Below are 16000 nucleotides of genomic sequence, written 5' to 3'. Positions count from 1 at the left end.
CAATGATGATATTAAACATAATGAACATGGCAGTTGGTGGCATGACTCAAGACTGTGTGAGCCCACTGAGCTAAAAGCTTGGCATCCGCTAACATCAGTCTTCAAGTTACAGACAGGGGTGCCCCTGTTCATCAGGACATTGTGTGGTTAGCTGCTGTTGGTGCAGGGGTGGAGAAAACTGTGCATCTCTCCAGGAGTGTTTCCCACCACTGTGTTAAAGTTCCAGTGAGGGACTTCAGTCACATCATATACCGTACAATGGAGTTGGAGCGCACCTCTGATAAGTGGGTCATGGAGTGCACTTAAGAGATGTCACTATGCAGACGTAGCAGGACACTAGAGTTGTTAGTGCGCACCGCTGCCCCTCATTCACCCATAGTCCTCGTCTGCGCCTCAATCTCACTGTAGGATCATTACGTAACCTTTCATCCACTGTCTCACTGCTGTTTCTCCCTTGTGAAAAAGTATTCTTTCGCTAACACAAAGAAATAATACGCCTTCAAGTTACAAAATATCTATGTTTTCCTGTGAGTTCTGTTGATTAATAGAGCCCCACAGGGGAGGTGTCATAATACCCATGCAACCTAGCAGTCAAACAGGGAAATGGTTCCAATCGATTTTCTTTGCACAATTCATTTTTCCAATTGGGTATTTTAGAAACACTTGAAACAAGGGCAGCGTTTTGTGTAGACTGACCCTGGCGTGCCGTTTTGATGATGTAACTCTCTCTGTACAGGGTGACATATCGGCTCTATTTACTCGGATTCTAAAATGCTACAGTAATTAGTGGGTGGGTGGGGTGGGGAAATTCAGGCGACTATATCGATATAAATAATCTTGTCCTAGAGAGATTTACACGGTTATCAAAACACAGCAATTATTTTAAGTGTTTCTAAAATGAATGAGGGGAAAATGATTGGAACCATTTCCTTTTTTGACCACAGAGTTTTATGGGTTTTATGACTCATACTGTGGGACTCTGTGCTTGATAGATGTTGTTCTCCATGTTAAAAAGGTCTCTCTTCTTCTAACCAATCATGCAGGCTGACACAAGCACAAATCCTCTCTTGAGGAATTCAGGAGACGTGTCAGAGTGTGTGTGTAACCACATGGACAGGCGGCTCATTCTTTGTGACCGCCCTGCTTCCATTTTTAGAGGTTTCAACCAGAACTTGACAACAAAGGTCACATTCCTTTAAAAGCACAGGTGCCCTAACCGCATGTGACAGAGAGTGCAGGAAGTCTGTGTGCTACCATGCATTCTTGTTTGTCTCTCTGCAGCATGTACTGTGGAGTCTGGAATGATTGGATCCCTTGACAAAGATGAGGGAAAAAAAGACTGTATAAAATCAATAATACAGAAAGCCAGCTACATTGCGAAAACATTTATTATTATTTTATGCTTGGGGTTATTGTCTTGCTGGAAGATCCACTTGCGGCCACATTTCTGCCTCCTGGCAGAGGCAACCAGGTTTTTGGCAAAAAATGTCCTGGTACTTGGTAAAGTTCATGATGTCGTTGACCTTAACAAAGACCCTAGGACCAGTGGAAGTAAAATAGCCTCATAACATCAAAGATCCAGCACAATATTTTACAGTAGGGATGAGGTATTTTCTGAAAATGTGTTGTTCTTTCGAAGGCCAAAGCCACTTCTGTAGTGTGGCCAGAGCTCTATTTTCATGTCATATAACCATAGCAACAATACAAGTGTCAAAGCCAATTAGCAAACTCCATGGTCAGATGGTGGGTTTGGCCTTCCGAAACAACACATATGCAGAAAACACCTCATCCCTACTGTAAAATATGGTGGGGGATCTTTGATGTTTTGACTCAGTTACAGATTTCCTTTATTTGTTCACATGAGGAAATTCATTTACACAGCTTCAGCTCTGAAACACTCATCAAGGCTACGTCAGGGTGTGTGTGTGTGTGTGTGTGTTCATGCGCGTATGTGTAAAGTGCGAGTGTGTAGTTAGGTTAATCATGTTATCACCAGAGGGGGATGGAGAGTAATTGAAGTGTTTGAACAGAAAGTCTGCGATGAACAGAGACAGTTTAAAAAGGCCTTTTAGCCACGAAGCCCCAAAACCATGTCTGTTTGCTGAGGAGTAGAATCAGATGTGATAGAGCAGGGCTGGAACTACTGCATCTCATTGACCATGGTTGGTCATAATCCCTGTTCTAAGAGGATCTCAACACTAAAAACGGTTCTTGGACCACACAGCTAGGTTATTTACTATTGACTACCACCTAGTGGTTAAACCTGTATACTGCGAGAGGGGACAGGGGCGAGTTCATAGAAAGAAAACAAACACACACCGACTTTCTCCTAAACATGTTTGTCCTCCTTAGCAGGTGGCCTAACTGTTCAGGCAACTGTTTAACTTGACCAGTCCACTTCATCCGTTTCATCCATCAGAACGCTGCTCCTCTTCAGGTTTCATTTTCCCTTTTCCTTGAGGTACACAGCTGAAATGCATATAGCTCATTATATTACATATTAGTCAAACACAAAACAAATATCCCTCATATCTGACTTGTAAATAATACACAGTCAATAATCCATCGCCTTTAAACCCTGCAGTTGAAAGCAGTTTAATTAAAATGTTGTATGCTGTAAGAAGCATCAACATCCCCCTACCTAGTTTCTCGACAGCCTCCACACACACGCTAGGGTACATGCTGTCGTTGTATGTGGCCACTATAATGTACAGAGCAGTCTTCACAAGAATCAAGCCATGTGTTCCCTGTTAAGAGAAAAAATATCCGACCAGACCAGATCAGACATAACCTTTCAACAACAAAACAAGTACAGTGCAGTATAGCTGCACTAAACTGCAAAACCACTGCTGGAAAACTGGGACAATAATACATGTATATTCAGAAATTGTGATGAGCCTACTGACACATTTGCAGTAGATGGAGTTCCTGTCAGCTCGGACACAGGTGTATGTTTTGTCTTGAAAGTAGAAGCCCCGCTCCCTGGTCGATGTCATGTGCTTGAAAGAGTCTATGAAAATCTGGGCTTGTGTAGGAAGAACCTGTAAAGTTACAGTGCGAAGGTTAACATAATGAATCTGATCGGAGACAGATGGTTTTTAGGCTTCCAGATTAATCCACTTCCTCATTGCTTTGATCCATCCAACTGCCTTCAACCCCATATGTGGAAAATCATGAATTCTGAAAACTATAATATATTGCACCACAATACCTCTTCCAATTTGAGGTTTTGGAAGATAAGTAGTTGCTACACAATGGGGTGACCTGTGAAGTGGGCTTTGACTTGGATGTCAACACGGGAATTGGATTGTGTTGATTGCGATGTCTGAATGTTCATTTAAACATTTTTACAACAAAAGCGACATGACGAACTTGCCTGAAACCTCGCAGACGCCGCAGTTACTGCTGCAGTCTTGGCAACCAGAATGACAGCGCTTTCCACGTGTTTTGTATCGATAAGACAGTCATTTATCAAATTCTGAAATTGGTTCATAATAACCAATTTTGTCAAAGACTGTATAGTATGTCTTGCCTAAGTCAGAGAACTAACGTTAGCGTTACTGCTGATACTTTTCCCCCTTCCGCGTGGTGGACGACGTTTCCATGGAGACCATCGGTGGGTGTTACCAGCCTAAAGAGATCGTAGTGAAAACATGCGTCTGCTAATGGTTCCCATTGTAATTGATCCTTGATACATTTTGCGTACATCAATTTAAAAAAGAAAGAAAACACTGCCATTACATACTGTACAATACATTTTTTTCTCCTCTACACACAAAAAAACACCCATTCAACACATTTTTACAAGAAAGGATGGATGCATTTTTAGCCCTGGGGATGAAGCTACAAGCGCTCTACCTTTTTCTTGTGAGATAAGACCAGAAGCAAAAATAAAACAGTTCGGAAGGGAACTGGACCAAACATCTGTTCAAACATCTCAAATATTTATTTATAGATTAAAAAAATACAAATAAAGTTGCAACACATATTACATGATGTATGGTTGACACAGTAGGACACACTAGGACAGTTTGAGTGTGTCCACCAGGTCTTTGTAATGGTATTTGTCCGATATCGTCTCTACCTTGTCCCAGGCCTGGATGCTTCCCAAAACAGTCAGCACGTCGCTCACCACAGCCCTACAGAAACCACATTACATACATTAACATCAAAACACTACCTTCACCATGGTACATTAATCTGCCTAAAAGTACATTTGAGGTAGGCAGGCAGTTTTACCGTGTGTTGGGGTGGTCAGGCTGCTGTTTGCAGACTGAATGGGCAGTCTGGAGGAGGTGGTCACTGAAGGACTTCAGCTGAGAGGGACAGGAGCTCAGGTCTTTAAACCAGGACTTCGGAAAACACACCGCGACCTGCTCAGCGAGAGGGAAATCTTAGTTCATTTGAGAAAAACTTCAAAATGACACCACTAAACGGAGTCATCTCAAAAGACAGCAGAGCAATTATTCCCCAAGCAAACAACTTGAAACCTCCATAGACAATACATTAACATTAGACACACATGCGATTCACCTACACACCTTTTTACATGTGTGGACAGAGTCATGTGAGTGGGTCTCGTTGAGTAGCGTCATCATCAGGTAGCGGTTCAGGAGTTTGTCCAACATTAGCTCCTTCAGAACATGTTCAGATATCAACCCATCCCACTGGCCAATGTTACCTAGGAGCTGATGCACAAGAGACAAAACAACACTAAAAGCAATGCATTGGATGTTACAGAAATAGCAAGAGAGACAATCAAATCATATTTTATTTTGTCACATGCGCCAAAAACAACCTTACTGTGAAATGCTTACTGACAAGCCCTCAACCAACAATCTAGTTCAAGAAAGAGTTAAGAAAAGATCTACTAAATAAATTAAATTAAAAAAGAAAATAAAAAAGAAATAAAATAGCAATAATGAGACTGTATACTATCTATACCGGTACCGAGTCAATGTGCAGGGGTACAGGTTAGTAGAGGTCAGTTGTACATGTAGGTAGGGGTAAAGTGACTATGCATAGATAATAAACAGCGAATAGCAGCAGTGTAGAAACAGGGGGGGTCAATGTAAATAGTCCAGGTGGCCATTTGATTAATTGTTCAGGAGTCTTATGACTTGGGGGTAGAAGCTGTTAAGGAGCCTTTTGGACCTAGACTTGGCGCTCCGGTACCATTTGCCGTGCGGTAGTAGAGAGAACAGTTTGACAAGGGTGACTGGAGTCTTTGACCATTTTTAGGGTCTTCCTCTGACGCAGCCTAGTATATAGGTCCTGGATGGTAGGAAGCCTGGTCCCAGAGATGGGCTGTGCACAATACCCCCTGTAGTGCTTTACGGTCGGATGCCGAGCAGTTGTCGGACCAGGCAGTGATGCAACCGCTCTCAATGGTGCAGCTGTATAACTATTTGAGGATCTGGGGACCATTGCCAAATCTTTTCAGTCTCCTGAGCGGGAAAAGGCATTGTTGTGCCCTCTTTATGACTGTCTTGGTGTGTTTGGACCATGATAGTTTGTTGGTGATGTGGACATCAAGGACCTTGAAGCTCTTGACCTGCTCCACCACAGCCTCGTCGACGTGAATGGCGGCATGTTCATCCCCTCCTTTTCCTGTAGTTCATGATCAGGTCCTTTGTCTTTCTCACGTTGAGCACGACAAAGGGAGAGGTTGTTGTCCTGGCACCACACTGCCAGGTCCCTGACCTCCTCCCTATAGGCTGACTAGTCTCCCTGTACCTGCCACTGAAAAACATCCCCCCCAGCATGATGCTGCCACCACCATGCTTCACCGTAGGGATGGTGCCAGGTGTCCTCCAGACGTGATGTTTGGCATTCAGGTTGTGATAAAGCCCGGGATCGAACCCTGGTTGCGATGCAGAACCTTAGACCGCTGCACCAGTCGGGAGGCCATTTGCTTTTAATTTGTTTTATTTTGCAAATCTTTCTAGAAACCTGTTTTCGCTTTGTCAGTATGGGGTGTTGTGTGCTGATTAATGAGGGGAAAAATGTAATTCATTTTAGAATAAGGCGGTAACATAAAATGTGGAAGGGTCAGAATACATTCTGAATGCACTGCAGCTGCAATAATCAGCACGAAGCTCTGTCTCCCTCTTAACTATTGGTAGAAATTGTAATCTCCTCATTTTCCTGCAGCAACATTTGCCTGCATTAGTGTGAAATACGCATATCAACAATAGCCTATGTTGAGGTAAACATCTTAGTATAATGCTTGTATGGATAATGCAATCAAATGCATTGCAGTTAAAAAATGACTTGCTACCACCACCGAGTCCTGTATGTTAGCTATGCTACCAGTTTATACGAACGGGAGTTAGCTTTTGCAGTTATAATGGGCTAACTGAGCCACATGGTCACTACAGTACACCATCCACTCATGGGAAGCACACCATCGGAAAAAAAAGACTATTTTAAAACAGTGTTTTTACGTACCTTCACAGCTGTCCAGAACTGCTGGTCTCTGAACCTCCTCTGTGGAGAGAACTTGTCATCTAAAAACCTGTCAAAACAACCAGGCAGTTATGGTCAAGTAAGCTACGCTATGACAAGCTTAGTATAAACATGTTCCAGTGTGAAATTTCTCCAACCCTATTCCTGGAGAGTTACCATCCTGTAACTGTTCGCTCCAACTAATTTAGAGCACATGATTCTAATTCTGGATGATCAATTGATCACAACTGAGGTTAGAGTGAAAAAACGTACAGGAGGGTGGTTCTCCAGGAACATGGTTGGAGAGCCTTGGTCTAGCTAGATGAACCACTTAAAGAATCACATTGAGACAACCCTGGGTGGATTCACTCACTTCTTAGGGTACAGAGGGATGAAGATGTCATCATCCACGGAACTCCTCAATCTACCACTCACTGCTTCAACAAAGGCCTGGCAGGGGATCGAATGAAAACACAGGACAGGGACGGACAGAGGGAACTATTTACATTCTGACACACTCACAGGAAGTAGGTTAGGTTTCAAAATGTTTCTCTCCAATTCTGTGACTACAGCCAGTCAACATTCTGGTTGGCATTCTTTGTGACTAGAACCTTGACTAGGGAAGTGGTTCGCAAAGCAAAGCCAAAGGATTGGCTACTTTGAAGAGTTTCAAATATATTTTGATTTGTTTAACACTTTTTTTTGTTGATTACCACATGATGTGTTATTTCATTAGTTTTGATGTCTTCACTATAATTCTACAAAAGTAAAATGTGTATAGATTGATGAGGGGAAAAACTAAATAATTTAATCAGTTTTAGAATAAGGCTGTAACATAACAAAATGTAGAAAAAGTCAAGGGGTCAGAATACTTCCCGAATTCAGTGTATTAGTATTTTTGTTTTTTAAAGGTACACTTTATATACTGTTTGAAATGCAGGTTAGCGTTTTTCGTCATGAATCTTGTTCTGGAGGCAGCTCTGCAGAGTGGTCACTAGCTGGCACAGACACAATGTCATAACATCTGATTATAAACCTTACCTTAAACACACTGCTAACCCTAAAGCCTAACCTTAAATTATGACCAACATTTTAAAATATAGCCAATTCTGCAGCCGGCCTATATAAGATGAAGTCGCTCAGTTCTGCCTCCAGGACAAGATTCATGACAATAAAACGTCAACCTGCATTGGAAACAGAGGGGGAGGACAGGCTGTTTCCAGTTGGGAGTTGCATATGTGACTGGCTGGGAGTGTTGTTGCTGCACTGGAGATGCAATATTAACTGTTACCTTGACCGGTTTGCTCTGCTCTCCCTCAAACAGAGAGTAGTCATCCTCCAGTCTGTGACACAGCTCAGACAGACACAGAGACTGACGGCTGGACAGAGGGTCCCACACCAACTCCACAAAAGCTGTGAGGAGGAGGGACGCACATTAAAGTGACACAGTCCTCGGTAAAGTCACAGGCCCACTCATGACAACATTGATAAAGGGAGTGAGTTACACATCAGTATGGGGTTTTTACTTGGACTATGTTCTACATTGTAGAATAATAGTCAAGACATCAAAAGTATGAAATAACACATATGGAATCATGTAGTAAACAAATCAAAATATATTTTACATTCTTCAAAGAAGCCACACTTCAACGAGTGGAGAGCGAAGGAAAAGCAGACAAGTGCTCAGCATATGTGGGAACTCCTTCAAGACTGTTAGAAAAGCATTCCAGATGAAGCTGGTTGAAAGAGTGTCTGTCAAAGGCAAAGGGTGGCTCCTTTAAATAATGTATTTAAAAATATATACACTGCTCAAAAAAATAAAGGGAACACTTAAACAACACAATGTAACTCCAAGTCAATCACACTTCTGTGAAATCAAACTGTCCACTTAGGAAGCAACACTGATTGACAATAAATTTCACATGCTGTTGTGCAAATAGAATAGACAACAGGTGGATATTATAAGCAATTCGCAAGACACCCCCAATAAAGGAGTGGTTCTGCAGGTGGTGACCACAGGCCACTTCTCAGTTCCTATGCTTCCTGGCTGATGTTTTGGTCACTTTTGAATGCTGGCGGTGCTTTCACTCTAGTGGTAACATGACACGGAGTCTACAACACACACAAGTGGCTCAGGTAGTGCAGCTCATCCACGACGGCACATCAATGCGAGCTGTGGCAAGAAGGTTTGCTGTGTCTGTCAGCGTAGCGTCCAGAGCATGGAGGCGCTACCAGGAGACAGGCCAGTACATCAGGAGACGTGGAGGAGGCCGTAGGAGGGCAACAACCCAGCAGCAGGACTGCTATCTCCGCCTTTGTGCAAGGAGGAGCAGGAGGAGCACTGCCAGAGCCCTGCAAAATCACCTCCAGCAGGCCACAAATGTGCATGTGTCTGCTCAAACGGCCAGAAACAGACTCCATGAGGGTGGTATGAGGGCTCGATGTCCACAGGTGGGGGTTGTGCTTACAGCCCAACACCGTGCAGGACGTTTGGCATTTGCCAGAGAACACCAAGATTGGAAAATTCGCCACTGGCGCCCTGTGCTCTTCACAGATGAAAGCAGGTTCACACTGAGCATGTGACAGACGTGACAGAGTCTGGAGACGCCATGGAGAACGTTCTACTGCCTGCAACATCCTCGAGCATGACCGGTTTGGCGGTGGGTTAGTCATGGTGTGGGGTGACATTTCTTTGGGGGGACGCACAGCCCTCCATGTGCTCGCCAGAGGTAGCCTGACTGCCATTAGGTACCGAGATGAGATCCTCAGACCCCTTGTGAGCCCATATGCTGGTGCGGTTGGCCCTGGGTTCCTCCTAATGCAAGACAATGCTAGACCTCATGTGGCTGGAGTGTGTCAGCAGTTCCTGCAAGAGGAAGGCATTGATGCTATGGACTGGCCCGCCCGTTCCCCAGACCTGAATCCAATTGAGCACATCTGGGACATCATGTCTTGCTCCATCCACCACAGACTGTCCAGGAGTTGGCGAATGCTTTAGTCCAGGTCTGGGAGATCCCTCAGGAGACCATCCGCCACCTCACCAGGAGCATGCCCAGGCGTTGTAGGGAGGTCATACAGGCACGTGGAGGCCACACACACTACTGAGCCTCATTTTGACTTGTTTTAAGGACATTACATCAAAGTTGGATCAGCCTGTAGTGTGGTTTTCCATGTTCATTTTGAGTGTGACTCCAAATCCAGACCTCCATGGGTTGATAAATTTGATTTCCATTGATCCTTTTTGTGTGATTTTGTTGTCAGCACATTCAACTATTGAAAGAAAAAAGTATTTAATAAGAATATTTCATTCATTCAGATCTAGGATGTGGTATTTTAGAGTTCCCTTTATTTTTTTGAGCAGTGTATATATATATATTTTTTCTTAACACTTTTGGTTACTACATGATTCCATGTATTATTTCATAGTTTGATGTCTTCACTGTTATTCTACAATGTAGACAATAGTAAAAATAAAGAAAAACCCCTAATATTAGTGTCCACATTTTTGACTGGTACTGTGTATGTGTGTATGGTGACCTTGTATCTTGGGCAGGAGAGTCTTCTCTATGATTGCAGGCAGTGTTTTCCTGTCAGTGTGGTCTGCCTCCTGGTAATCCAGGCCGTGACAGAACGTCTCTACAGCAGAGAACCACGGCAGGGCCTCAAAGTCCTCTCCTGCAGCCTGATACACACAGAGAATTATTATGACATCAAATACAGAGGTACGTCAAAATAAAAACACAAAGAATGAACTGTGTGGCGTCCAGTACGTATTTTGTACCTGTAGGGGGTTCCAGCCTAAAAGTTGGTGTCTGATAAGCGGGTTGAGTAGTTTGGGCAGACAGAGGCTGATGTAGGCTGAGTGGTAGGACTCGGAGAAGGCTACTCTCCACTCGTTGAAGCGAGACAGAACCTTCTTCACCTCCCAGAAGTCCTCCTGCACGTCACAGAACACATCCTGAGACCTGCTCAGGATCTCCGCTGAATTAGACAGGAGGGATAAAGAGATGCGAGAGTGTAATTGCTGTCTGTTATTCTACGGTATAGAGAGCAGCACTAAACTCTTAGTAATGGGATGGCAAATCTATAGCTGGATAGATAGATAAATATATATATTTTGAATATTGCAGAAATCCTTTATTGCAGATACCCATTTGGGAATTAAATACTAGGCTGAAATTAAGGTGTCACCAACACACATTTGGTAAGTGGAGGACATATGTCTTCGTCCAAGACAGCTACAACGCTCACCTCTCGCCCTCTGCAGTTCTGCCTCTTCCTCAGGAGAAGGTTCGCTGTCGACCGTCAGGCTACCATAGTCTTCCTCACCTGGCTCTCCTGACTCACTGGATGATCAGATCAAACAGTAGGTGGAAGTGAGCGCGTAACATTGACACAGTGGTGGATGTGAGCGCGTAACATTGACACAGTGGTGGATGTGAGCGCGTAACATTGACACAGTGGTGGAAGTGAGCGCATAACATTGACACAGTGGTGGAAGTGAGCGCGTAACATTGAGTGGTGGAAGTGAGCGAGTAACATTGACAGTGGTGGAAGTGAGCGCGTAACATTGAGTGGTGGAAGTGAGCGCGTAACATTGACACAGTGGTGGATGTGAGCGCGTAACATTGACACAGTGGTGGATGTGAGCGCGTAACATTGACACAGTGGTGGATGTGAGCGCGTAACATTGACACAGCGGTGGATGTGAGCGCGTAACATTGACACAGTGGTGGATGTGAGCGCGTAACATTGACACAGTGGTGGATGTGAGCGCGTAACATTGACACAGTGGTGGATGTGAGCGCGTAACATTGTCACAGCGGTGGATGTGAGCGCGTAACATTGACACAGTGGTGGAAGTGAGCGCGTAACATTGAGTGGTGGAAGTGAGCGCGTAACATTGAGTGGTGGAAGTGAGCGCGTAACATTGACACAGTGGTGGAAGTGAGCGCGTAACATTGACACAGTGGTGGAAGTGAGCGCGTAACATTGACACAGTGGTGGAAGTGAGCGCGTAACATTGACACAGTGGTGGAAGTGAGCGCGTAACATTGACACAGTGGTGGAAGTGAGCGCGTAACATTGACACAGTGGTGGAAGTGAGCGCGTAACATTGACACAGTGGTGGAAGTGAGCGCGTAACATTGACACAGTGGTGGAAGTGAGCGCGTAACATTGACACAGTGGTGGAAGTGAGCGCGTAACATTGACAGTGGTGGAAGTGAGACTGTAACATTGACACAGTGGTGGAAGTGAGACTAACATTGACACAGTGGTGGAAGTGAGACTAACATTGACACAGTGGTGGAAGTGAGAGTGAGTAACATTGACACAGTGGTGGAAGTGAGACTGTAACATTGACACAGTGGTGGAAGTGAGACTGTAACATTGACACAGTGGTGGAAGTGAGACTGTAACATTGACACAGTGGTGGAAGTGAGCGTGTAACATTGACACAGTGGTGGAAGTGAGCGCGTAACATTGACACAGTGGTGGATGTGAGCGCGCATTGACACAGTGGTGGAACATTGACAGTGGTGGATGTGAGCGCGTAACATTGACACAGTGGTGGAAGTGAGCGCGTAACATTGACAGTGGTGGATGTGAGCGCGTAACATTGACACAGTGGTGGATGTGAGCGCGTAACATCGTGACTGGTTAAAGCTAAAGCGATGTGTTAGTACTAAACAGAGTTCTCACTCACCTTTTATTTGTTTCTTCATTCCCACTTTCCCCGGGGTCTCCTTCCCTCTGTGGATCAGTGGCATCTAGAGTGAGAGAGAGAGAGAGTGATAGTAAGTCTAGAAATTCACCCAACTAGAACTAATAAACAGATGAAGAGAGTGGGAGGAGGAGTACTACAGTTAACATTCTGCCTTTCCACTGACTAGGACCACACTCACAGTACACAAACAGAGACACTCACAGCTGAGCTGCTGGAGGCAAGATGACTCCTGCCGTATAGCCTCTCGTCTCCTTGACAACAGTACCTCCGCCTGGTCAGACAGAAGAGTGTGCATGTCCACCTCCACACTGTTGATCTCTACCACCTAGAGATTATCAATTAATCAGTCAATCACTGTTACTATCACCCCTCATTAACATTGTCTCAATCACAAACTTTCACATATTTCACAGTGCTTCTGTTTGTCATTTTAAAGACCAGAACATGCCAACAGACACTTCCGGAATTCCGCTGACCTTCTCTCTGAGACATTCCACCAGGTTCTGAATGTAGGTGTTGGTGTCCCGGTAGAACTGAAGCTGGCGGTCGGAGGAACCACTCTCCAGGTTCTCCAGAGAGGTTCTAGAACTGTCCATGTCCACTTCCATCCTCCTCAGGTCTGCCTCATGAGCCCTGTGGACCTCCCTCAGATCACACAGTCTGGAGAGGGGAAGGAGAGAAAGAAGGAGATGTATGGTGGGAGGATGAAGGGGAGAGAAGAGAAGAGAAATGGAGAAAAGGTGGAGCTTTGATTTACTAGACAAACATTATTTTGCAGCTAGAGTACATGAGGTATATTGTATTGAGGATGCAATGGAAGGATGAATGAACTGACTTCCCAGTGATCCTCTTCTTCACCACGCTGAGCGAGATGAGAGGCAGACACTCTGGGATGTTGACTCTCTGTTTCCGTCTACTACTACTGCTCCTCACAGAGCCACTGCCCTCACTGCCTGATGGACTCTAGGGGGACAGACAGTTAGGAGTTAGAGTTAGGAGGTGGAATGAAACAGAGTGTGTGTGTGTGTGTGTGTGTGTGTGTGTGTGTGTGTGTGTGTGTGTGTGTGTGTGTGTGTGTGTGTGTGTGTGTGTGTGTGTGTGTGAGACAGAGGGGTGGAATGAAACTGGAAGTGTGTGGGTATGTGTGGTGAGACAGAGGGGTGAGTATATTACCTGCTCCCCAGGGTGTCTCTTGACTCCCTTTCCAATCTGTTGCTCCTCCCAGAGGTTGTTGTCCTCACTCTCCTGGTCGTCAGACTCACTGGCACCACTACCTCCTGTACCGAACAGGCAGGGATGGAGCGACAGAGCCATACAAGGAAATACCGAGAGAAAGACAGACTGTCACTTCCTCAAGTATAAACACAACAAGGACTAAAAACAAAGAGAACACATTTCAGCATTCAGTCAAAGGAGGTGTGATAAGCTCATCTACAACTCATTACACCGTCTCCAAGCATTAGATACATCATTATGGGGTTTGATTATTAACTGCCTGTTTATTATTTATTACTAAAAACAAACAAAAAATAAACTGTTGCTCAGGACCACAAAACAATAGATCTTCCATTCTCTCAACTCCCTCCTCTCACCCATCTTCTCTGCTATCCTCTCCCTGATGGTTTTGGACCGCGGGGCAAAGTCAATCCTGCGTTCATGGTCGTCTGGCTCATCATCGTCATCATAATCTTCGTCAGTGCGTTCCTCCAGGTCCTGGTCTGGGGTCCGGGGGGAGCTCTCCCCGTCTCTCCCCAGGGAGATATAGTCTTTCTGGGCTCTGGCCGCCTGACGCTGCCTTCTGGCCGCCTGGATCCTTCTTGCATCTGGGATCACCACTACACACACACACAGACACACAGGATGTCTCTTCAGAATGCTGCCTATCTGCCTGTCTCTGTGTAGACCAGTGGTGGATCATCTTACCCTGCAAGGGGCCGTTGTAGCTACAGGCTGGTTAAGACAAACTCATTCTTCGGAGCTATTTGATTTTGTCCATGTCCTGAAACTAACTTTTGTGTGTACCAGCCAGTGTGGCTGACTGATTTAAAAAAAAAAAAAAAAAAAAAAATATATATATATATATAATTATTACTAGCCACTCAGAATTTTCACCAGCATTTGGCTGATTGTCGGTGCACATTTTTGGCATTGGATACATTATAGCCTTTTCTTTGGAGCCCGAGCTCTGTGAGGCTGACCTGGTTTGTGTTTCTGAGTGGAGGACTTGGAGGATGTGGAGGACATGGAGGAGACAGAGCTGGATGTGGATGACTTGGCGCCTCCCTCTCCGTCACTCTCTGATGACAGTTCTCCGGACCTTTCTTTCTGGGACACGACCACAGTCACATCTTTCCTGGCTGGGGTCAAAACAGACATGGTTAGACTGATCAATCATCGAGCCTTAACAGTGGTGTTTTTACAGCATTAAAATGGCAACGTTGTGCTCACCAGTAGGCCGGGAGGTCTTTGCAGAGGAAGCCTCCTTTCTCCTGGCTTGGAAGACCACAGCTTTATCTGATGATTTCTTTAGTTTGAACTCAGATCCTTCAAAATGGGAAGAGAGAGAGAGAGAAAACTGTTATTAATAACACAACTGACTGTCTCTCTAAATCAAGACATTGGGTTCACCGTACATCTCAAATGGCTTCATATCCTTGTCAAACATGTCATTGAAACCTTGGGTGAATATAAATTGTACTTCCTTGATTCCTCAAGAAGCAACAATGCATTGAATCAAGGAAATACAATTGAGATTCACCCCTCTCCTCCACCTGAACTAGAGAACTAGCCAGGTGAAGGATAGGAAATTCATACATGGGATATTCAATTAATGTCCCATATTGCTGCCGCCGCCACCAGTCCTGTGTTTTCACTTTTCAGACAGTACAAATTAAGGACACAATGACCCCCACCTTACTGTCAGTTAGTGACGTTTGAAATACGTCTGTGGACTGTGAGTTTACATAACAAAAACAGGTCAAACGCGTACCTTCTTTCTCATTAGAGAAGCTGAGGACGTTTCCTTTCTTCTTCCGTCCATCCTTGTCCTCTTTACTGTCAGGCGGTCTAGTGCCAACGAACGGCCCACTAGTACCATATTCTACCGCGTCTTCAGCACCACTCGAGTCCGACTTGGGTGACTTCGCCTCCCGCTTGGAACTGCATGAGATCCCCCGATTCTGCGGCAACTTAACGGGCTTTATGTTAGAAGCGGTAGCTTTTATTTTACTTCCATCATCCTCTCCGCTCTTCTGTTCATCTTCATCTTCATCGCTCGATTTTCCTTTCCTTTGCCTGAAGTTTCTTCGCGGTTTCTTGTTGAACATTTTCAGGACAAGGTGATCGCCGTGTAAATAAATCGTAATACGGTAAGTCGGAAATACATTTGAGAAGAAGTAAATCTGTCGGCAATCCTCTCGAAATGCATTTTGGGTCATGTAGTTAGTCAGTGTCGGGGACTCGGGTGGGGTGCGTTCACGGTCACAATAACGGCGTCTTAATTATATCAATATTTTACCAATTTCTGAAATTATAGTATTATGTGATAGTTACAGTATTTTGTGATTCATTGAATAAAAACACTATAGAAGTCAAAAACAGTAACAGTATTTTCTTATTATTGTTTCCAAGTCCTCCTTTTTAGCTGATCCAACAAGAGGAATACCCATAGACTTAGATAGACATCGCATCATTGAATCTGATCCATCATGGCATTTGTGAGAGCATGGGCAGCGCCATTGAGGCCATCTCCATTTTGAAGTAGGCCTATTCAATTTTCTTATTGTACTACTTCTATGTATTGGCAAACAAACTGAAAGGGTGCAT

The 16000-nt window shown here is 44.6% G+C and overlaps 2 protein-coding genes across 2 annotated transcripts; both read right to left on the bottom strand.

Annotated features, from left to right (window-relative positions):
- Window positions 1-1370: 1370 nt before the first annotated feature.
- Window positions 1371-3681, bottom strand: pfn4 (profilin family member 4). Its single transcript, XM_035763264.2, has 4 exons — window positions 3377-3681; window positions 2907-3041; window positions 2642-2747; window positions 1371-2469 (listed from the first exon to the last, which is right to left on the bottom strand). The coding sequence occupies exons 1-4, from the start codon at window positions 3491-3493 to the stop codon at window positions 2441-2443; spliced, it is 387 nt and encodes a 128-aa protein (XP_035619157.1). The 5' UTR covers window positions 3494-3681; the 3' UTR covers window positions 1371-2440.
- Window positions 3682-3923: 242 nt separating this feature from the next.
- On the bottom strand, window positions 3924-15543 carry gcfc2 (GC-rich sequence DNA-binding factor 2). The gene is made up of 18 exons (XM_035763263.2): window positions 15165-15543; window positions 14624-14719; window positions 14374-14532; window positions 13768-14010; window positions 13349-13452; window positions 13011-13138; window positions 12652-12835; window positions 12377-12500; window positions 12155-12218; window positions 10699-10793; window positions 10229-10428; window positions 9985-10129; window positions 7739-7860; window positions 6821-6897; window positions 6451-6517; window positions 4542-4688; window positions 4240-4373; window positions 3924-4139 (listed from the first exon to the last, which is right to left on the bottom strand). The coding sequence occupies exons 1-18, from the start codon at window positions 15499-15501 to the stop codon at window positions 4022-4024; spliced, it is 2544 nt and encodes an 847-aa protein (XP_035619156.2). The 5' UTR covers window positions 15502-15543; the 3' UTR covers window positions 3924-4021.
- Between the last annotated feature and the right edge of the window lie 457 nt (window positions 15544-16000).

The sequence above is a fragment of the Oncorhynchus keta genome, chromosome 35 (genome assembly GCF_023373465.1).
Source record: "Oncorhynchus keta strain PuntledgeMale-10-30-2019 chromosome 35, Oket_V2, whole genome shotgun sequence".
In the NCBI taxonomy this organism is placed as follows: Eukaryota; Metazoa; Chordata; class Actinopteri; order Salmoniformes; family Salmonidae; genus Oncorhynchus; species Oncorhynchus keta.
Note: the sequence above shows the minus strand (reverse complement) of the source record. Positions and strands in the feature narration are given on the sequence as shown.

Excerpts from the sequence above, each read along its gene's own strand:
- pfn4 (XM_035763264.2), bottom strand. The coding sequence starts at position 3,493 with ATGAACCAATTTCAGAATTTGATAAATGACTGTCTTATCGATACAAAA. Across the intron at positions 3,042-3,376 it reads CGGCGTCTGCGAGGTTTCAG|GTTCTTCCTACACAAGCCCA; the intron begins GCAAGTTCGTCA and ends GTAACTTTACAG. Across the intron at positions 2,748-2,906 it reads ACTCCATCTACTGCAAATGT|GGAACACATGGCTTGATTCT; the intron begins GTCAGTAGGCTC and ends TTCTCTTAACAG.
- gcfc2 (XM_035763263.2), bottom strand. The coding sequence starts at position 15,501 with ATGTTCAACAAGAAACCGCGAAGAAACTTCAGGCAAAGGAAAGGAAAA. Across the intron at positions 14,011-14,373 it reads CACTCAGAAACACAAACCAG|TGGTGATCCCAGATGCAAGA; the intron begins GTCAGCCTCACA and ends GTGTGTGTGTAG. Across the intron at positions 4,140-4,239 it reads CCTGACCACCCCAACACACG|GGCTGTGGTGAGCGACGTGC; the intron begins GTAAAACTGCCT and ends TGGTTTCTGTAG.